Source organism: Calidris pugnax, unplaced genomic scaffold (genome assembly GCF_001431845.1).
Source record: "Calidris pugnax isolate Ruff unplaced genomic scaffold, ASM143184v1 scaffold30, whole genome shotgun sequence".
Classification (NCBI taxonomy): Eukaryota; Metazoa; Chordata; class Aves; order Charadriiformes; family Scolopacidae; genus Calidris; species Calidris pugnax.
Genome location: NW_015090776.1, coordinates 4,735,463 through 4,751,754, shown reverse-complemented (window position 1 = coordinate 4,751,754; position 16,292 = coordinate 4,735,463). Strand labels below are relative to the sequence as shown.

Sequence of the window (16,292 nt, the reverse complement as noted above, 5' to 3'; positions counted from 1 at the left end):
CAGACCCCAAATCAGACTTCCCGTTTTGAGAAGCGAAAAGAGGACCTTCCAGTCACACCAGGAAACCAGTCTGCAGGTCAGGGTCTGGGTCAGGTCTGGCAGGGGCTGAAATAGGATGCAGGTGGAGATGTCAGGGGATGATGGGTAGGGTCATTGAGGGCTCTTGGTGCCCTCAGGGTCTCCAACTCCTCCAACCAAGCCATCTCTGTGTTTCCATGATGTGCTTTGACCTGCTGGAGGATTTCATCTCATGGTTCCTGCTCTCAAAAATGGCCATTCCCTCCCCTCATTTACTTCATTGCAAGCGATATCAGCATTAGAGCATGGGGCCAGTGGGGGACCGGTGCCCTCCCACAGCCCCATCCAGAGGGTTATGCTGTGGTGATTCTCCTTGTTCCTCTGCTACAGCTGCAGGTCCCTGCCCAGGGCAGTTATCTCATGGGGGTTTCTCAGGGAGAACACCATGTGGGAGGGCTGCACAGATGCTGTAGCCACTGGCACCTCTGCTACTGAATACCCAGAGGATCTGAGGGAGGTAAGAAGCCTCCTAAAAATCGTCCTCTGGCACCCATGCAGGCTAGGCAGTCACGTGAACCATTGAGAGAGATTCAGCCGTGCCCACCACTGCCACCGACTGGGAAAGAGGGGAGTCCTGCTCTCTTCCTGCACGGAGGCATGGTGAAGAGGAGTTGGAGGCTACTCAAACTGAATGTACCCACCAGCCAAAGCCCGGGAAACTTGAGCAGCAGCAGCTGCCTGAGGCGTGAAGAATTCCAGGTCCTGAGGACTGGGTATGTCACCCTCTCCTTCCCCATGACCTGGCTTAGAGACTGATGCCAGGCAGCCCCAAGCTGCCTCCAAGTTGAAGGCGGGGGGAGGCAGGAGGGTCCTCAGCCAGAAGGTGAGAGAGATTTTTCCCCTGCAGCCAACTTTCCATGCGAGCAAACTACATCCTGCAACTCTTGGAGACTTACCATATGCTTCGGGAACAGTGGAGCAGGAGCGTAGAGCTGAATCGGCGGAGGAATTATGAAGGGAATAGCTTTTTCTGGTAAATCTCTCCAGTATGGCTGGTGTCTCCCCATCCCCTGCACTACCCTTCCCTCCACAGCCAGGAGCACCCAGGGGAAGGGAGCCTCTCACTGTGACCCCTCATGGTAGGGCAGCAGGCTTGGGAGGTTGTGACCTGGGATGAGGCACCCTGCCATCTGAGGGTCAGCTGTTGGGCACTCCAGTAGGATTTCTAGGTAGAACCAGAAAGTTGTGGGTGGCCAAAGAGACAAGGATTCCTCCAGTGTTTTCTAACTAGACACCGAGATGCCGTGCCCTGTGGGTCAATGCCTGTTTGGTGCAAAGTCTCCTCCATTGCCCGACCCAACCCCAGGCTGACTGCCTGCACCTGAGACCTTGTCATTGCCTCAAGACACAAGGCCCTGTGTCCCATTAGAGAAAGTATGGAAATGACGGAGGAAGCAGATCCCATAATATCCAGCCCGAACTAAGACTGTACCATTTTACACCTTCCTCCATGTGCAATAAAACAAAACTCTTCCTCCTTAACACTGCAGCATTGGGAGACAGATGACTCTCTGGAATCCAAGGGAAAGGTATCTGTTCTTCCAGCAGAACAGAGGACATGCAAATATGATGGGTAAGTCTGTAAATGAGGTCCTAAGTCCTCCCATCTCTGTCTCTTCTGTAGTCCTATTAAATCCAGTCTCTCTTTTGGGCGGCTGAGCTCCCTCTTCCGAGCTGGTGTGCAGGCTCCTGGTGCTGTGTGTATTTCCATGGGGCACACTGGGTGCTCCAGGCTGATCAAAGATTCCCACGGGGGCTCTGGGACTCACCATGGGGCTGATGGAGTGGGGTGAGGGACCCGATGGGCACATGAGGGCCCTGGGGTCCATGCAGGGGATCGCCCACTGCATAGCCTGTGGTGCATGGAGAGATGGGGAGGAGGAAGTAGTGGGATGGTCCCCAGGAGGCTGTGGCTGCCCAGGATGGGGAGCAGGGAGCTCTCATCTCCACCAAGTCCTTCCCTCTCCACCAGCACTGAGCCCAACCTGACCCAGGGCCAGAAACACCAAAAGCAGCCCTCGAATCACCAAAGCACCCTATTGAAGGCATAAAATTGAGGAGGGGAACATGGAGAGGATTCTTTCATTAATAATGAATAGAAAGGTTGTGCTTTAATATGGATGAAGAACACAAGACCCTCAACTGTGCCCTCCACCTCGGCAGAGGTGGACGTACACAGTGTGGTTCCAGCTCAGGGCACATGGGACCATTTTGATGTCCCTATTTGGGCACCTGGAGTGTTTTGGGGGCCTGTGAGCATCAGCAGGGAGAGAAAGGAAGGAGCAGGATGGCTCTGGGTGAGCAAACTCCTGGCCCTCCACACCCTCACTAGATGTGAGACCATTTTGGCTTGCCCAGCGAAAGAGAAAGAGGAGGTCAGACTGGTATTGTATCTCTTGGCCAATTTCTACTCCAGGCCACCCACTCCCACCTCTGTGGTGTAGACTCAGTCATAAAGAGGCCAAAAGGACAGAAAATTAAGTTTTCTCTCCAAACCAAGCTGGAGCAAAAAGCCTAGAGGAGGAAATAATAAGCAGCACTGACCAATGCACCCCATTAACTGGGCTACCAGAGGGCAAAAATAAGGATGGGGGAGGATTGCAGGTGTCACAGAAGGAGCTGGAAGGGGTGTTTTTGGGTGAAAACCAAGGACAGAAAGGCAGACCTCAGTGTCAGTGCAAACGCTGGAGACGTGAACTTGGGGGACAAGAACCCAAACTGAGGAGCTCCACAAAGCTGAGCCCAGCCAGTAGGCTCAGCCTAACCACACCACCCGCCCTGGACTTCCCAGAGGGATGCTGCCAGGGAAGGATTTCTCTGCAGAGACCATGGCCAGGCAGGGAGGTGGCTGTAGGACCCCAGAGATGTCAGATGAGTGGCCCTGGTGACATCCCGGGTTACCCGGATGCCCCTGCCCACAGCACGACCCAACTCCCCCTGGAAATCCTCGTGCCATTTGTTGTATTTCAAACTGAATCGCCACAAACTTGTATCACACACTTACAATGCCATAAAATTACTTAATTTCATAGCTCTTGTATAACTCAGCTGGAACTATTATAACTCTAAATTTGCTGTATGATAGCGTGATGCCCCCACAGCACGATATCTCCTCCACAGGGCTGTCCCTGGGTGCCATCCCGGCATTGCCAACGTTTTCCACAACTTAGTTCCAGACTGCCAAAGCTCCGAGCAGCAGCATCCCAGTCCATTCAGAGCCGCCTTAATAAAATAGTGTGTTTTTATCTGCCAGGTGGTGCTGGGCGCCCCGTGCCAGAGGAGAGGCTGATGCAGCCGCCCTCCTCGCCGTAGTCCCGGCGTGTGGCAGGACTTCTGCTGTGATCGTATAGTGGTCAGTACTCTGCGTTGTGGCCGCAGCAACCTCGGTTCGAATCCGAGTCACAGCAAGGCTTTTGCAAAAACCTGCCTTGGGCACAAAAAGCGCCCGGTTGAAGACAGGAGGGAGGTGTCCACAAGGGAAACACTGAGAATTTTGAAGAAATCTCCCAGTTTTCCACCTCTTCCTCAACCCTTCCTCCGGGTTTTGCAAAACAAGGAGCAGGAAGACACTGTGGCCACCTCACAGAGTGAGAAGAGGTGGGAGGCAGCAGCTTGCTGCCCCAGGCTCAGCTCTAGAGAGACAAGAGAGCTCCTACCTGCCCTACAGGGTAGGAAGGATCTGCCACAGCTGCCACCTGAAGAAGGAAGATCAAGCTGATGCAGACCTGCTGCTGGCTCTCCAGCACCTGGGGAACAGGATTTTGGCTGGGACACCTCCAGGGATGCCTTCAGAGCAGGGATAAAACCCACCCAGTGCCGAGGGATGACCCTGACATACTGCGGGTCTGGGAATGGGAGGTCCAAGAGGAAGGTGAAGATCTCTGGGGTGCACCAAGATGTGCTTCAGCTTGAGGAACCTTTTTAAACTGTTGCCTTTACTGTTCAGGAGCCTTCAGACCACGGAGGCATCCTGTTTGCTTGGTCGTGGTGCCCTCTCCTGACAGCAGTGCAGAACTCACCCAAAAATGAAATTAGAGGGAGCTGCATGAATTGTCACAGTCGAGGCTCAGCTGCTGAAGAAGACACTACCCAATTTTTTCACCACTGCAGCAGAAATTGAAGGTAGCACCCAAGGCAGGTTATCTCAGGTGTCCACAGGGCTTGTGCATGGGAGAGGGAGGCATTTTTTTAATTACATAAAATAAATAATTTTTCTTTGGCACCTTAGCCATAGCAAGGAGCAGAGAGCAAAATTCGTTACGCGTTCACCTTTAGGATTTGCAGTTTATAGGGTACTACTTGCATAACTTCACACTCCTCTGATCTCCATTTACTGCTTCACTGAAAATACATATTTCTTTACTCAGAGAAAGCTCAAAAAGTGTTTTCCCTTCTAAAGACAACACAGAAGAAAAACATCTAGAGAAGGTGCCCTTTGGCAGCAGCGGTACCTGTCTGTCCTGGGGTTTGGGGTAGAACAGAACCAATTTTCTTTTCTGTGGTTTTACTTTTCAGTTAAGTCTCTTCTAACTGAGAACTGACTCCTACACAGCTCAAAAGCAGAAATACGTAATTTCTCCAATCCTCTTTTTTGCACACACCGCCTCTTAGAAAGTCGGTTTGGGGGATAAGGCCCTTAAGCTCATCTGAAGAAGAATGTACTGTGCTTGAGAAGTGGATGTATGTTTGGGTTGAAAAATGTCAAAATCCTAAAGGGGATATTTTTCATCCAAAATTACTCAGTTTGCTGCTAAAAGAGTTTCTGTTTTGCAGAAATAACCTGTGTGTATCCCCATACACAGCGCAATTCAGGGCTTAGCTGAAGCAGTGCGGTGGCCCCATGGGCCTCTGCAGCCTCTGCTCTCACATCAACCATCTTCCCTTAAAACAATACAGGGCTCTGCCCTGGTTGGAGCGTGTTTGGGATGACAGGGAATGGAATCACAGTCTGGCTGAGGTTGGAGATCACCTAGTTCAACCCTCTGCTCAACTAGGGCCACCCGGAGTCCAGACAGCTTCTGAATGTCTCCATGGATGGAGACTCCACAACCTCCCTGGGCAACTTATACCAGTGCTCGGCCACCCTCATGGTAAAAAAGTGTCTCTTGATGTTCAAACAGAGCCTCCTGTGTTCCAATTTGTGCCCATGGCCCTCTGGGCATCATTGAGAAGAACCTGGCTTCCATCCCAGGAGACATTCTCCAGTCACTTCTTCCACTTCATGGAGAAAAAACAGGTGCCCATCCTTTCGGAAAGGGATGCTGCAGAAGGTTTGGGTACCACCTTTCAGCAAGGATGGGAGAAGATAGCCCCTTGCTGCTTCATCCCCATTTCTGATGGATCAGCTGGAAGAGGTGCCCATTCTCTCTGTGGAGTCCTAAAGGATAAAGTCTTCGCCTGGACAGGGGCTTGAACCCTGGACCCTCAGATTAAAAGTCTGATGCTCTCCCAGCTGAGCTATCCAGGCTCCTGCTAGGGGAATTTTTGGGGGTTGTTTGACACAAGCAGTGAGGACCCCACTTTACTGTGTCACCAGAGGGACAATAAGGGGATTCCCTTACACATCTCCCACCCCAACAAGGACACCACTCAAGGAGGAGCCACCACCACAGAAGCTCTACCCTGCCCTGGCACCTCTTACTCGGGCAAGGACGGGGTCATTCGAGGAAGGGGAGGCATAAAAGCTGGGTCTGTCCCCTTGGGGACAGCCGAAAGCCAGAGTGACGAGGAGGAGGAGGAGAAGGAAGAGGAGGAGGAAGGGGACAACCCAGTGAGAGCTGTGGATGAAAAATCCTAACTCAGCAGCAGAAAATCCCAACCCAGCTTCCTCCCAAAGCCACAGTGTCCAGCATTGGCTGTCCCTGCAGGGAATGCACAACTCTCTGGGATGGAAAGGGCTGGGGGCAAGGTCCCAATAGTCCTTGTGTGTTTTATATTGGTATTTGGATCAACACTGGTCTTTAGTGTTATTAATGTTAATCATTTATTATTATTCTATTAACTCTGTTTATATTTCAACCCTCAGTTTTCCTTGGTTTTCCCCAATTCCCCTTCCTGTGTGGGAAGGGGTAATCGGGTGAGAGAATAATTGTCTAAACAACAAGAAATTGTTGTGGGTTCCTCAAACCATAACTCCGTGCCCTCAGATGGGGCTACAAACTCAAGTGGGCTCCTGAAGGCTACCCCTCCTTTTTTCCTGCCTTTCCTCCCCATTTCACGGGAATGGGCCCCACTGCTCCACAAGGAACTCACCCCACCAGCTCACCAGGAGACTGGCTGTGCCAGGGGGATGGAGCCCCCCGGGGGGGTAGGCGAGGGTTGCGTGGGCACCTGGAACTCATTTCTGCATCCTCACGTGGACTTATAGCCCCCTTTCCAAAACGCAGCACAGGCGTCTTCAATAGGATCTGTGGCCACACATTGCAAAAACAGCTGAAAAAGGCCCCCTGAATCTGAGATGTCACCCTCTTCTTCCTCCCCCTGGGGCTGGACTGTGCCCCAGGGTCCCTGAGGACCTGGCAGCAGCTCCCCCTTAGTGTCCCGGGGGGGCAGGGGCTGGATGGCTGGAGGGGGAACCAGGGAGGGACCAGGTCTCCCTCCTGGGGAAGGGGCATCTGGCATCGCCCCCGACGTCTTGCACCCTGGTCCCTTCTACCCTGTGTCCCTGTGGGCACTGCTGGCCTGGGTCCCCCTGCTTTCCCCTGGGGGTCCCTGAGGGTCTTCTCTCCCTGGTGCAGCACCAGGGCAGCTGGGGGGCTGCAGGGGGTCCCCCCAGTTGGGGCTGGTGCCAAGGGGACACCTACAGGGATTCGAAGCCGGCAGTGACCAGGAGCTGCAGGGTCCCAGGACACCTCTTGGGGGGACACAGGGGGGATGTTGCAACCCCACAGGGATGAGTGCCCACTTGGGGGATGCTGCATGGGGCAGCCTGGGCAGGGGGACACAGGGCAGGGGCAGTGCCTGGGGGGGCACTGGGGGACCTGCCACTGCCATGTGGCACCAGGGACTGTCCAGATGTGTCCTCACCTGTCCCCAACCCGATGTCTCCCAGAGGTTTGGGGTTCCCCTGGCCACATCAGCAGTACCAGCCCCCTCTTCCCAAGGGCAGGAAGAGTGGAGAGATGCTGTGTCCACCCCAGCAGGGTGCTGGGAGCTCTGGGCACCCCCATGGGGTAACCCCGGGAGTGGGGTGCAGGAGGAAGTGCATGGCAGCCACAACTCCAGTGGGGGGACACCAAGGCACCGGGAAGCTGCTATAATGACATCCCCGCTCTGCTGGCACCCCAAAGGCTCTTGGGGTGCAGAGAGCCCCCGGGCACCCCTGGGCTGCCTTGGCAGGGCATGGCATGGCCACAAGGCCAGTCCTTCGGGCCCTCCCCGTCCCTCCTCCCCATCACGGCCAGCCCCTTGCAGCTCTCCCCTCCCCTGCAGCCCGGGTGCCTCTTGGCTGGACCTGCGTAAAAAAATATAAAAGGCTGTTTTGCTTGGAAGACGTCCGTCCGGAGGATCCCGGAGGAGGCTGCCATGGGGAGCAGCGGCGGCCGGGTTGCGTTGCTGACGCTGTCGCTGCTCCTGCAGCCCACGTCCCAGTTCTGGCTCTTCAACGTCCTCTTTCCACCCACCACCACCCCAGAAGCTCCCCCGACCAACAGCACGCCGCCCGTGGTACTGGGTAAGGTCACGGGCACCACACGGGGTATGGGTGGGCACCCCGGGGGACACGCAGCCCCCCCCCAAGAGCTGGCGGTAAGGTTGGGGTGCCGCATTGCCAGTGGCTCTTGGCTGCAGTGGCCCTTTGGAGTCTGGAGCTGGAGCTACCAAGGAGGGGTGACACACAGCTCTCAGGTCCCCTCCTACCTGCCGGGCTGGGGATGCAGAGCTGGCCACGGTTGCCTGGAGCTGGAGGGGGCAGGCTGGGCACCCCAAAAAGCAAATGGGGCTCCAAAATCTCACAGCTGGCCCAGAGCTTGCTCGGTTCTGGGGGGGGCTCTGCTGGCAGAGGGAGGGTAGCTGCAGCTCGTCCTCATCTGCTGCTTCCCACAGCTGCTGCTACCAGTGCAGTGGGCCAGCTCCTGCCACCCCTTGGTCCCCCAAAGCCCTCTTCGTCCCGTGTCTTCTGCTGCTCCCTGGTGAGCAGTCATAGTTAAGTCATCCTCTCCAGCTCCAGAAGGGCATCCATCTGGCATCCCACCCTGCCTGGGGGACGGGGTAGAGGAGAGCAAAGCCAGCGGGCAGAGGTGCAAAGGGAGGCGAAAGGAGAGGTCGGGGCAGCACCTCGGGGAGGTGGGAGCAGCCACCACCAGCTGGTACCACCATCCTGCAGGGCTCTGCCTTCCTTTGCCCCTGTGCCATCACTGGGGACTGGAGATGGGGTTCTGCCATGAAACCTCTGCTGAGCAGAGTTGGGGTTTTCCTCCTTTTTCTTGTATCAAACCAAGTTTCCCCTTTAAAAAGAGAAGAGAAAAAGCAGAACGTCCCTGCTGCAATGCTGAGGGCTGACCCTGCCATCTCCCTTCACGGAAGGGAGCAGGGGATGGTGTCCAGAGCCTCGGTGCCCTGGGGCAGGTCCTGCTTGGCCCCACCAGGTGCCTCTTCTCAACATGACCTGTGATGGTTGCAGCATCTCCCCATGCCCCCAGTACCAGCTTCAGTCCCTGTCCTGTGCCCAGCTGGGTCCGGCTGCCCCATGTGCTGCTCGGCATCTGCACGTAGCCCATCCCCCTGGGCCGGGTGTCCCAGTAACCCCCCAGTGCCCTTGGGACCGCCGATAACCCCTCTGCCCCCACAGGAACTCCCTTAATAATTACCTAATGTCCTCTGGCAGGGGAGGCAGAGCTCAGGGCTGTGTGCCGGGGGCCAGGTGCTGGCTGTAAACACTTGAGAGCCGTCAGAGCAGCTCGTGGTCCCGCTCTGGGGAGGTCCTCTCTGCCTGGGGAGGTCCTCTGTACTTGCTCCCTACCTGGGTGCTCCTACACCAGGGTTCACTGGTTGGCCTGGTCCCCAGCTAGGTGCTTGAGAGGCAGGATTAGACCCTCCCTGTATCCCTGGGGAGATGCCAAAGAGGTGAGGGAGCTGGGAAGCCTGGTGAGGGAGGCAACCGCTACATCTCCTTCACCCCAGACATGGGACAAGGCTTTTGGAGGCTGCAGCCATGCCCCATGCTGGGGCCACGGTGGGTGGGATGCGGGTAGAGCACCCCCAGACCAGGCTGTCCTCCCACCCTGCAAAGGGGAAAGTGCTGTAGCTCCCCCAAATGCCTGTGCCCCCGTAGAGCCCAGGGTCCAGCAACACCTGAGGCTGGTGGGGACCAGGGGAAATGGGGCACATCTTTCTCAGATTAAAGATGCTCCTTGCCTGCATCCTTCAGCCCCCATGCCACTCAACATGGCTCAGACCCCACAGTGCTTGTGAGGTCCCCCAGCCACAGCACAGCCTGTCTCCAGGTCCCAAAGCAGCACAGGGCAGGCATCTGTAGGGACTTTAGGCCAGAAAGCAACTCGTGGTGTCCTTGGGGAAAGCGACTTATGTGGGACCAGCAACAAGCCACATAGCCAACAGTGCCTGCAGCAGCATCAAAGGTCCACATTGTCCCAAGCCATGTGTCTCCAGCCAGTCTTTGGACGCACTGGGGCCATGGGATTCATCACCCAGTGATCCCATCCCACCAGCCCCTGTCCCCTGCATCCCTTCACCTCCTGTCCTTGCCCTTGGGGTCAGCACTGACACCACGAGCTGGCTCTTGGCTCTTGCACACTGGTTGGGAACAGTCGTCATGGTGGCACCGGCAGATATATATATATTGGGGTGGCACCAGGGTGGGTGTCCCATCCCTGCCAGCAACCGTGCTGAAGCTCCCAGAGGCAGACCAAACCCCCCAGTGATGGTTGCCCTCCATCGAGGGAGCCCAGATCACCCGTGTCAGAGTGTGAACTTGTTTAAAGCTGCTCTGTGTTTACCGTAGGGGTAACACTGGGTTCCCGCAGGGTATGGTTCCGCTTGGCGCCAAACCAGCCCCGAGACCTTGTTGTGCCTGCACGGAGGGTTTAAAGTTCAGGAAAACAGTGCGTGGGCCTCGGGAGCAAGCACCAGGAGGATTTTCACCTCCATGGGCACTCTGTGTGTCCCCAAGCTGTCCCACTACCCCAGGACAAGGTGTCAGGGGTGCGGTAGGGTCGGACAGCCCTGTGTGCCACCAACTCCTTCCTCCCCACTAGGCTGTAGCAAGGGGAGGAGGAGGATGGAAGCCTCGCCAGGCATGGAGAGTAATTCGGGATGCTCCGTACTGGTGGGGATTGGGAGGTTTGGGCCAAGGGTGGCAGATCTGGGGGTCATCCCATAGAAAAGGCAGCTTGGAGGGTCCCTGAGGATGCGTCTTTAGCACCATTTCCATGGTAACCCCCCACCTCCACTCCTGTGCTGAGCAGGCTGTTCTCCAGGGATGCTGCTCCGGGAGGTCCCTGGTGGGGCAGCCCCAGGGAAGCTCTGCTTGGGGGCTGTGAGAAGCCCTGGGGCAGTGGGATGGGGTCTGTAACCGGCTCTGCTCTCCCTCTGTGGTGCCACCAGTGCCCGGGTGTCTCGGGAACCAGCTGGAAGCAAAGCTGGACAAGCCGGACGTGGTGAACTGGATGTGCTACCGCAAAACAGAGGACTATTTCACCATCTGGCTCAACCTCAACACCTTCCTGCCAGTGGGAGTTGACTGCTGGATCGATAACACCAGGTACTGCTCCCCCCCATCCCGGGAGCTTCCCCGGGGAAATGACCTACCGGGGATCTTCCTCCCCTCTCCTCCCCCTCCCAGCCATGACCGAGCACACGTGGAGAACCACGCGGCCGTTTGGGAACACAGCTGGCTGTCCCCTTCCCATGTGCCTGCCATGTGCTTGTGACCAGCCAGACGGTCCTCAGCACCCACTGGAGATGCTGTCACCCTGGCAGGGGCCACGGGGTGAGGGGACCATCACAGCCTGCTCCATCAGAGCCTCCTGCCCTGAGATGCTGGGCTACCAGCATGGACACTGGCTTGGCACCAGTCCACCTCCCCGTCCACATGACACTTGAAAAGAGCCACCCAGCTCCAAGCTTCCACCCAGTGATCTCCACCCCATCCCTTGGGGATAGGGTCCTTCTGCTACTTTCTCTCCTGTCCTGTCCCACAGGGTGGTGTACAATCGGACCTCTCGGAAAATGACCAATGCCCCAGGGGTGCACATCCGCGTGCCTGGCTTTGGCAAGACCTATTCCGTGGAATACCTGGATCAGAGCAAGTTGGCAGGTGAGAGGAGGAGAGACGCAGGGTGTTCCCATGTACCCCCTGCAAGTGGAGAGTGGTCTCCGTGTCTCCAGGGCAGACTAGTTCTTCAGAGAGCCCACATCACATGGGAGTGAGGGTCATAGGTCTCAGGCACGCGGTCCCTTCAAGTGTCAGCAGAGACCACCCCAGCCTTGATCCCAGCACACAAGCGATGCTTGGAGATGCTCTGGCTGGAGCCACCAAGCTACAGGACTTAGCGGAGAACATTGTGGCCATGAGCAGGACCAGGGTGGAAAAAGGTTGGCAGGAGAAAAAGGTTAGCACAGACCTAATTCCCACCTCTTCTCTCTGCCCGTAGGTTACCTGCACACCCTGGTGCAGAACCTGGTGAACAACGGCTACGTGAGGGACCAGACGGTTCGGGCAGCCCCCTATGACTGGAGGGTCGGACCCCGTAAGTTTGGGTTTTTGTGGCCACGGAGGGAGGGAAGCTCTCACAGGCTGTGTGGGCTGGCTGGCTTGGAGCAACCCTGGGGTATCTTTTTCTGGCACTCTCACATGAATTCATGGTGGCACTTGTGGCCTCTGCACCCACGCTTCTCTCTGGTCGGGGCTCCTAGGGTCAGCCCTGGAGCGCTGTGGCCATGAGCTGGTGTCCCTCTTATCCACAGAGGAACAACCCGAATACTTCCAGAACCTGAAGGCACTGATCGAGGAGATGCATGATGAGTACCAGCGACCAGTCTTCCTCATCGCTCACAGCATGGGCAACCTGAACATCCTCTACTTCTTGCTCCAGCAGACACAAGCCTGGAAGGATCAGTACATTGGGGGTTTCATCTCCCTGGGTGCCCCCTGGGGAGGGGCCGTCAAGCCCCTGCGTGTCCTGGCATCGGGTGGGTGACTCCTTGTGTGCAGCCAACTCCTTGCTTGATTTCCCTCCTGCAGAAATGGAAGGGTGGTGATGGGTAGGGAAAGGACACAGCGGTGGAAGAGGTGAGGGACAGGCAGCTGAGAGGTCTTTGGAGGTAGCACTCATGCCCTGGTGCTGATGCAGCTGCATCCTGCTGCATCCCGGTGGTGCAGAAAGCACCATGGAGGTTCCTGCCACATCTCCAGCAGCAGAACAGCAGCCCAGGACATGCCCTGAAGCTTCCTCTGCTTTCCATGATTGGGGCTGGTGGGTTGGTGTGTGTAGAAAACTGCTGTCACAAGGGTCCTCCTGCAGTCCAGCCTTCCCACTTCCTCCCCACCAGATCTCATCAGACAGCCTGCAGCACAGCCTGTACCATGCCCAAGGTCAACTCCTGAGCTAGGAATGCTCCTGGAAAGGCAAAACACCCATCCTAGGCAAGAAAAGGGCTCAGCCAAAAATCTTGGGGCCAAGGAAGCAGTTGGAGGCATGCTCACCCCCTTCTCATGGCCTCCCCAGAGTCTGCACCACCTCCAGCCACGCAGGTTGCAGGACCTTCACTCCAAACCATACAGCCCTTCTGCAGCAGGGGACATGGAGACCACCCAAGGGACACTCACACTAGGAGAGAACCCTTGCTTGGGTCTCCCCACATCTCAAAGCCCATGCCCCATAAGCTTTGCTGTTTTCAGGCTTTAATCTCCCTTCCCCCAGTTCCTCTTTAGTCTCTTTGCAGCCCAGAAAGCCACAATCACTTGCCTACTGCTGATAGCCCAGAATATCTACAAGTCACAAGCTAAGCCTCCAAAAATGCGTGGAATTAAAATCATGTGCTTGAAGGTTTTGACATCTGGCCCCTTGCATCACCCTTAAGTCATGTCCTCATATTTTTCTCTGTTGCCCCAAGGGCCAGAGACATTTTTAAGGTAACTTGAGATCATTGTGTGGTCTTGGGGCTCCAGACACACCAAAAATGCCGAGGCTTGCAAGATGTTTGTGGGTTGGCCGCCTGTTATCAGCGCCTTCATGGGACTCAGCAAACTCCTGCCCCTGCAGGCAGATGTGGAGGGGCTGGGCTCGTAGGGAAAGTCCAGGGCTGAGTTGCTGAGGACCATCACACACCCAGGTTTGTCTACCCTCAGCCCCTCTTAGCAGCCAGAGATGTCATTCCAGCGAGAAGAGTTTGAGGGATTGATGTGGTTATCTGCAGCCAGAAGGGTAAGGAGAGGACAATAAGGTCATGGGCAGGGCAAGGGTAAGAAGGGGAAGATCTGAGGTGGAACCATACTCTGGAGAGCTGTGAGTCGCTGACGGACAGGCTGACCCCAGCACAGCCGCCCGAGGGACACCATTTGTGAAGGTACATTTTGGTGCTGGTTCTCATGATCCCCTGTGTGTCCTGCAGGTGACAATCAGGGCATCCCACTCATGTCCAACATCAAGCTGCGTGAAGAGCAGCGCATGACCACCACCAGCCCTTGGATGTTCCCCACGAGCCTGGCCTGGCCCGAGACCCACGTTTTCATCTCCACTCCCTCCTACAATTACACCTACCGGGACTACAAACGCTTCTTCACCGACGTCAACCTGGAGGACGGCTGGTACATGTGGGAGGACATGAAGGACTTGCTGAAGGGCTTACCTCCTCCTGGAGTGGACACATATTGCCTCTACGGCACAGGGTACCCCACAGTGGAGACCTATATCTATGACGAGCGTTTCCCTTATGAGGACCCTGTGGACATGATTTATGGCGATGGGGACGACACCGTGGCCACACGCAGTTTGGAGCTGTGCAAGCGGTGGCGCAACCAGCAAAAGCAGAAGGTGTTCATCCAGGAGCTGCGAGGCGTTGACCACCTCAACATGGTCTTCAGCAACCTGACGCTCAGTTCCATCAACGAGATCCTGCTGGGAAACCCACAGGAGCAGGGGGAACCGGGGCAGGTGGGACCCAGCCCAGAGGCAGGGAAGGCAAGGAAGATCCTACCTGGATGGAAGGTCCTTAAGGAGCCCAAAAAGAACTGAAAGGAACGAGGGCCAGCTTCCCTCCGTGCTGGTAGCCACCACATCGCAGGGGAGCAACGGGCTTGGAGCTGTTTGGAAGGAAAAGGAGCAAGACCATCTCAGGTGGGTGGGCTGGCACCCACTTCCACAGTGACTGGTTTATTTTTTTTTCGGGAACGGCGATTAATTATACTTCCAAGGCTTGTCACTTCCCACTAGCGGGTGGATAATTAACCGTGCTGCCAGCTCATTAACACCACACTTGCGAATTACGGCGTACGCGCAAGCCCTTGGCGCTAGCAAGCCATGTCTAGGCACTTTGGAGGCTGCGGAGCTGCAGCCTCTGCTCACTTGGGACAGAGCAACTCACGTAACGAGCGCAGGGCTCTGCCTCACCGGGACGGTGATGGGGGTGGCACGGGGGTGGCACGGGGGTGGCAGGGCAGGTACGGCTCACAGGAGCACCTCTGCCAGCTGCCAGCGTGCAGGCAGTGAGCGAGGCTCATCGGGCAAGAGCAGCTGGAAATCGGCAGATTTAGAAAATAATAAACACACTTTGCTTCTGCGCGCCCAGCCTGCCTCCTCCCTGCCCGGCGGGGGAAAGCCCTCCCCAAAAACGGCGGCACCCAGGGGCTTTGGGAAAAGCCACATGCTTGGCCCATGGGACCAGGGCTGGCGATGGAACCGGGGCTGGGGACACGGCCAGAGTGACAGTGTGAGGGAGGGGGGTGACAGGATGGTGGCGGGTGATGGGACCAGGGCTGGCGATGCAGCCAGCTTGGCGGTGCAACGGGGGCAGCAATGCAAGTGGGGCTGGTGATGCAGCTGGGAGCAGGGACACAGCTGGGAGCAGGGACACAGCTGGGGCTGGTGACATGGCCGGGGATGGTGATGCAAATAGGATTAGTGACACGGTTGGGTCTGGGTACACAACTGGGGTTGGGGACACAACTGGGGTTGGTGATGTGACCGGGGCAGCAACGGAACCAAGGCAAATGCAACCGGAGCAGGAATGCAACCGGGGCAGCAACCAGGGCAGGAATGCAACTGGGGGCAGCAATGCAACCAGGGCAGCAACACAAGCGGGGCAGCAACACAACCGGGGCAGCAACTGGAGCAGCAATGCAGAGCAGCGATGCAACGGGTGCAGCAATGCAGCCAGGGCAACGATTCAACTGAGGCAGCAATGCAGCTGGGGCAGAAACACAAATGCAGCAGCAACACAACCGGGGCAGCAACCGGGACAGCAATGCAACTGGGGCAAATGCAACTGGGGGCAGCAATGCAGCCAGAGCAGCCATGCAACCGGAGCAGGAATGCAACCGGTGCATCAACACAACCAGGGCAGCAACTGGGACAGAAATGCAATGGGGGCAGCAATGCAACCAGGGCAGCAATTCAACTGAGGCAGCAACACAACTGGGGCAGCAATGACATGGGGGGCAGCAATGCAACTGGAGCAGCAATGCAACCGGTGCAGCGATGCAACGGGGGCAGCAACACATCCGGGACAGCAGTGCAACCAAGTGCAACCGGGGGCAGCAGTGCAACCGGGGCAGCAACAGGGCAGCAATGCAACTGGGGGCAGCAATGCAACTGGGGCAGCAACCAGGGCAGCAATGCAACCAGGGCAGCAATGCAACCAAGGCAAATGCAACTGGGGGCAGCAATGCAACCAGAGCAGCAACAGGGCAGCAATGCAACTGGGGGCAGCAATGCAACCGGGGGCAGCAATGCAACCAAGGCACACGCAACCGGGGGCAGCAATGCCATGGGGGCAACAACGCAAGCGGGTGGCAGAGCCGGCCCTGCCGCCGCAGCCCCCATTCCCCGTCCCGGCCCCGCTCCGCTCCCCTCCGCTGGTAGCGCCGGCCATGCGCGGGGGGCGGGGCTCCTCCCGCCACGCTCTCCTCCCATTGGCTGCGGGCGCGCCGGGCGCGGAGCCCATTGGCGGGTGAGGGAACGGGGGGGCGGGGCTGCGCAGCCCACGTGCCGCCGCCGCCGCGCTGGAGGCCATGGTGCTGGACCCGGGGGCGGCGG

At 57.1% G+C, this 16,292-nt stretch overlaps 1 protein-coding gene and 2 non-coding genes across 3 annotated transcripts; 2 read left to right on the top strand and 1 right to left on the bottom strand.

Moving 5' to 3' along the window:
• Positions 1-3,413: 3,413 nt before the first annotated feature.
• TRNAH-GUG lies at positions 3,414-3,485 on the top strand. Its single transcript has one exon. It is a non-coding gene; the product is annotated as a tRNA-His (tRNA).
• Positions 3,486-5,472: 1,987 nt separating this feature from the next.
• Positions 5,473-5,545, bottom strand: TRNAK-UUU. The gene has a single exon. It is a non-coding gene; the product is annotated as a tRNA-Lys (tRNA).
• A 1,963-nt stretch (positions 5,546-7,508) lies between these two features.
• LCAT (lecithin-cholesterol acyltransferase) lies at positions 7,509-14,467 on the top strand. The gene is made up of 6 exons (XM_014947474.1): positions 7,509-7,750; positions 10,642-10,798; positions 11,238-11,353; positions 11,691-11,786; positions 12,004-12,228; positions 13,651-14,467. The coding sequence occupies exons 1-6, from the start codon at positions 7,603-7,605 to the stop codon at positions 14,271-14,273; spliced, it is 1,365 nt and encodes a 454-aa protein (XP_014802960.1). The 5' UTR covers positions 7,509-7,602; the 3' UTR covers positions 14,274-14,467.
• Positions 14,468-16,292: the final 1,825 nt, after the last annotated feature.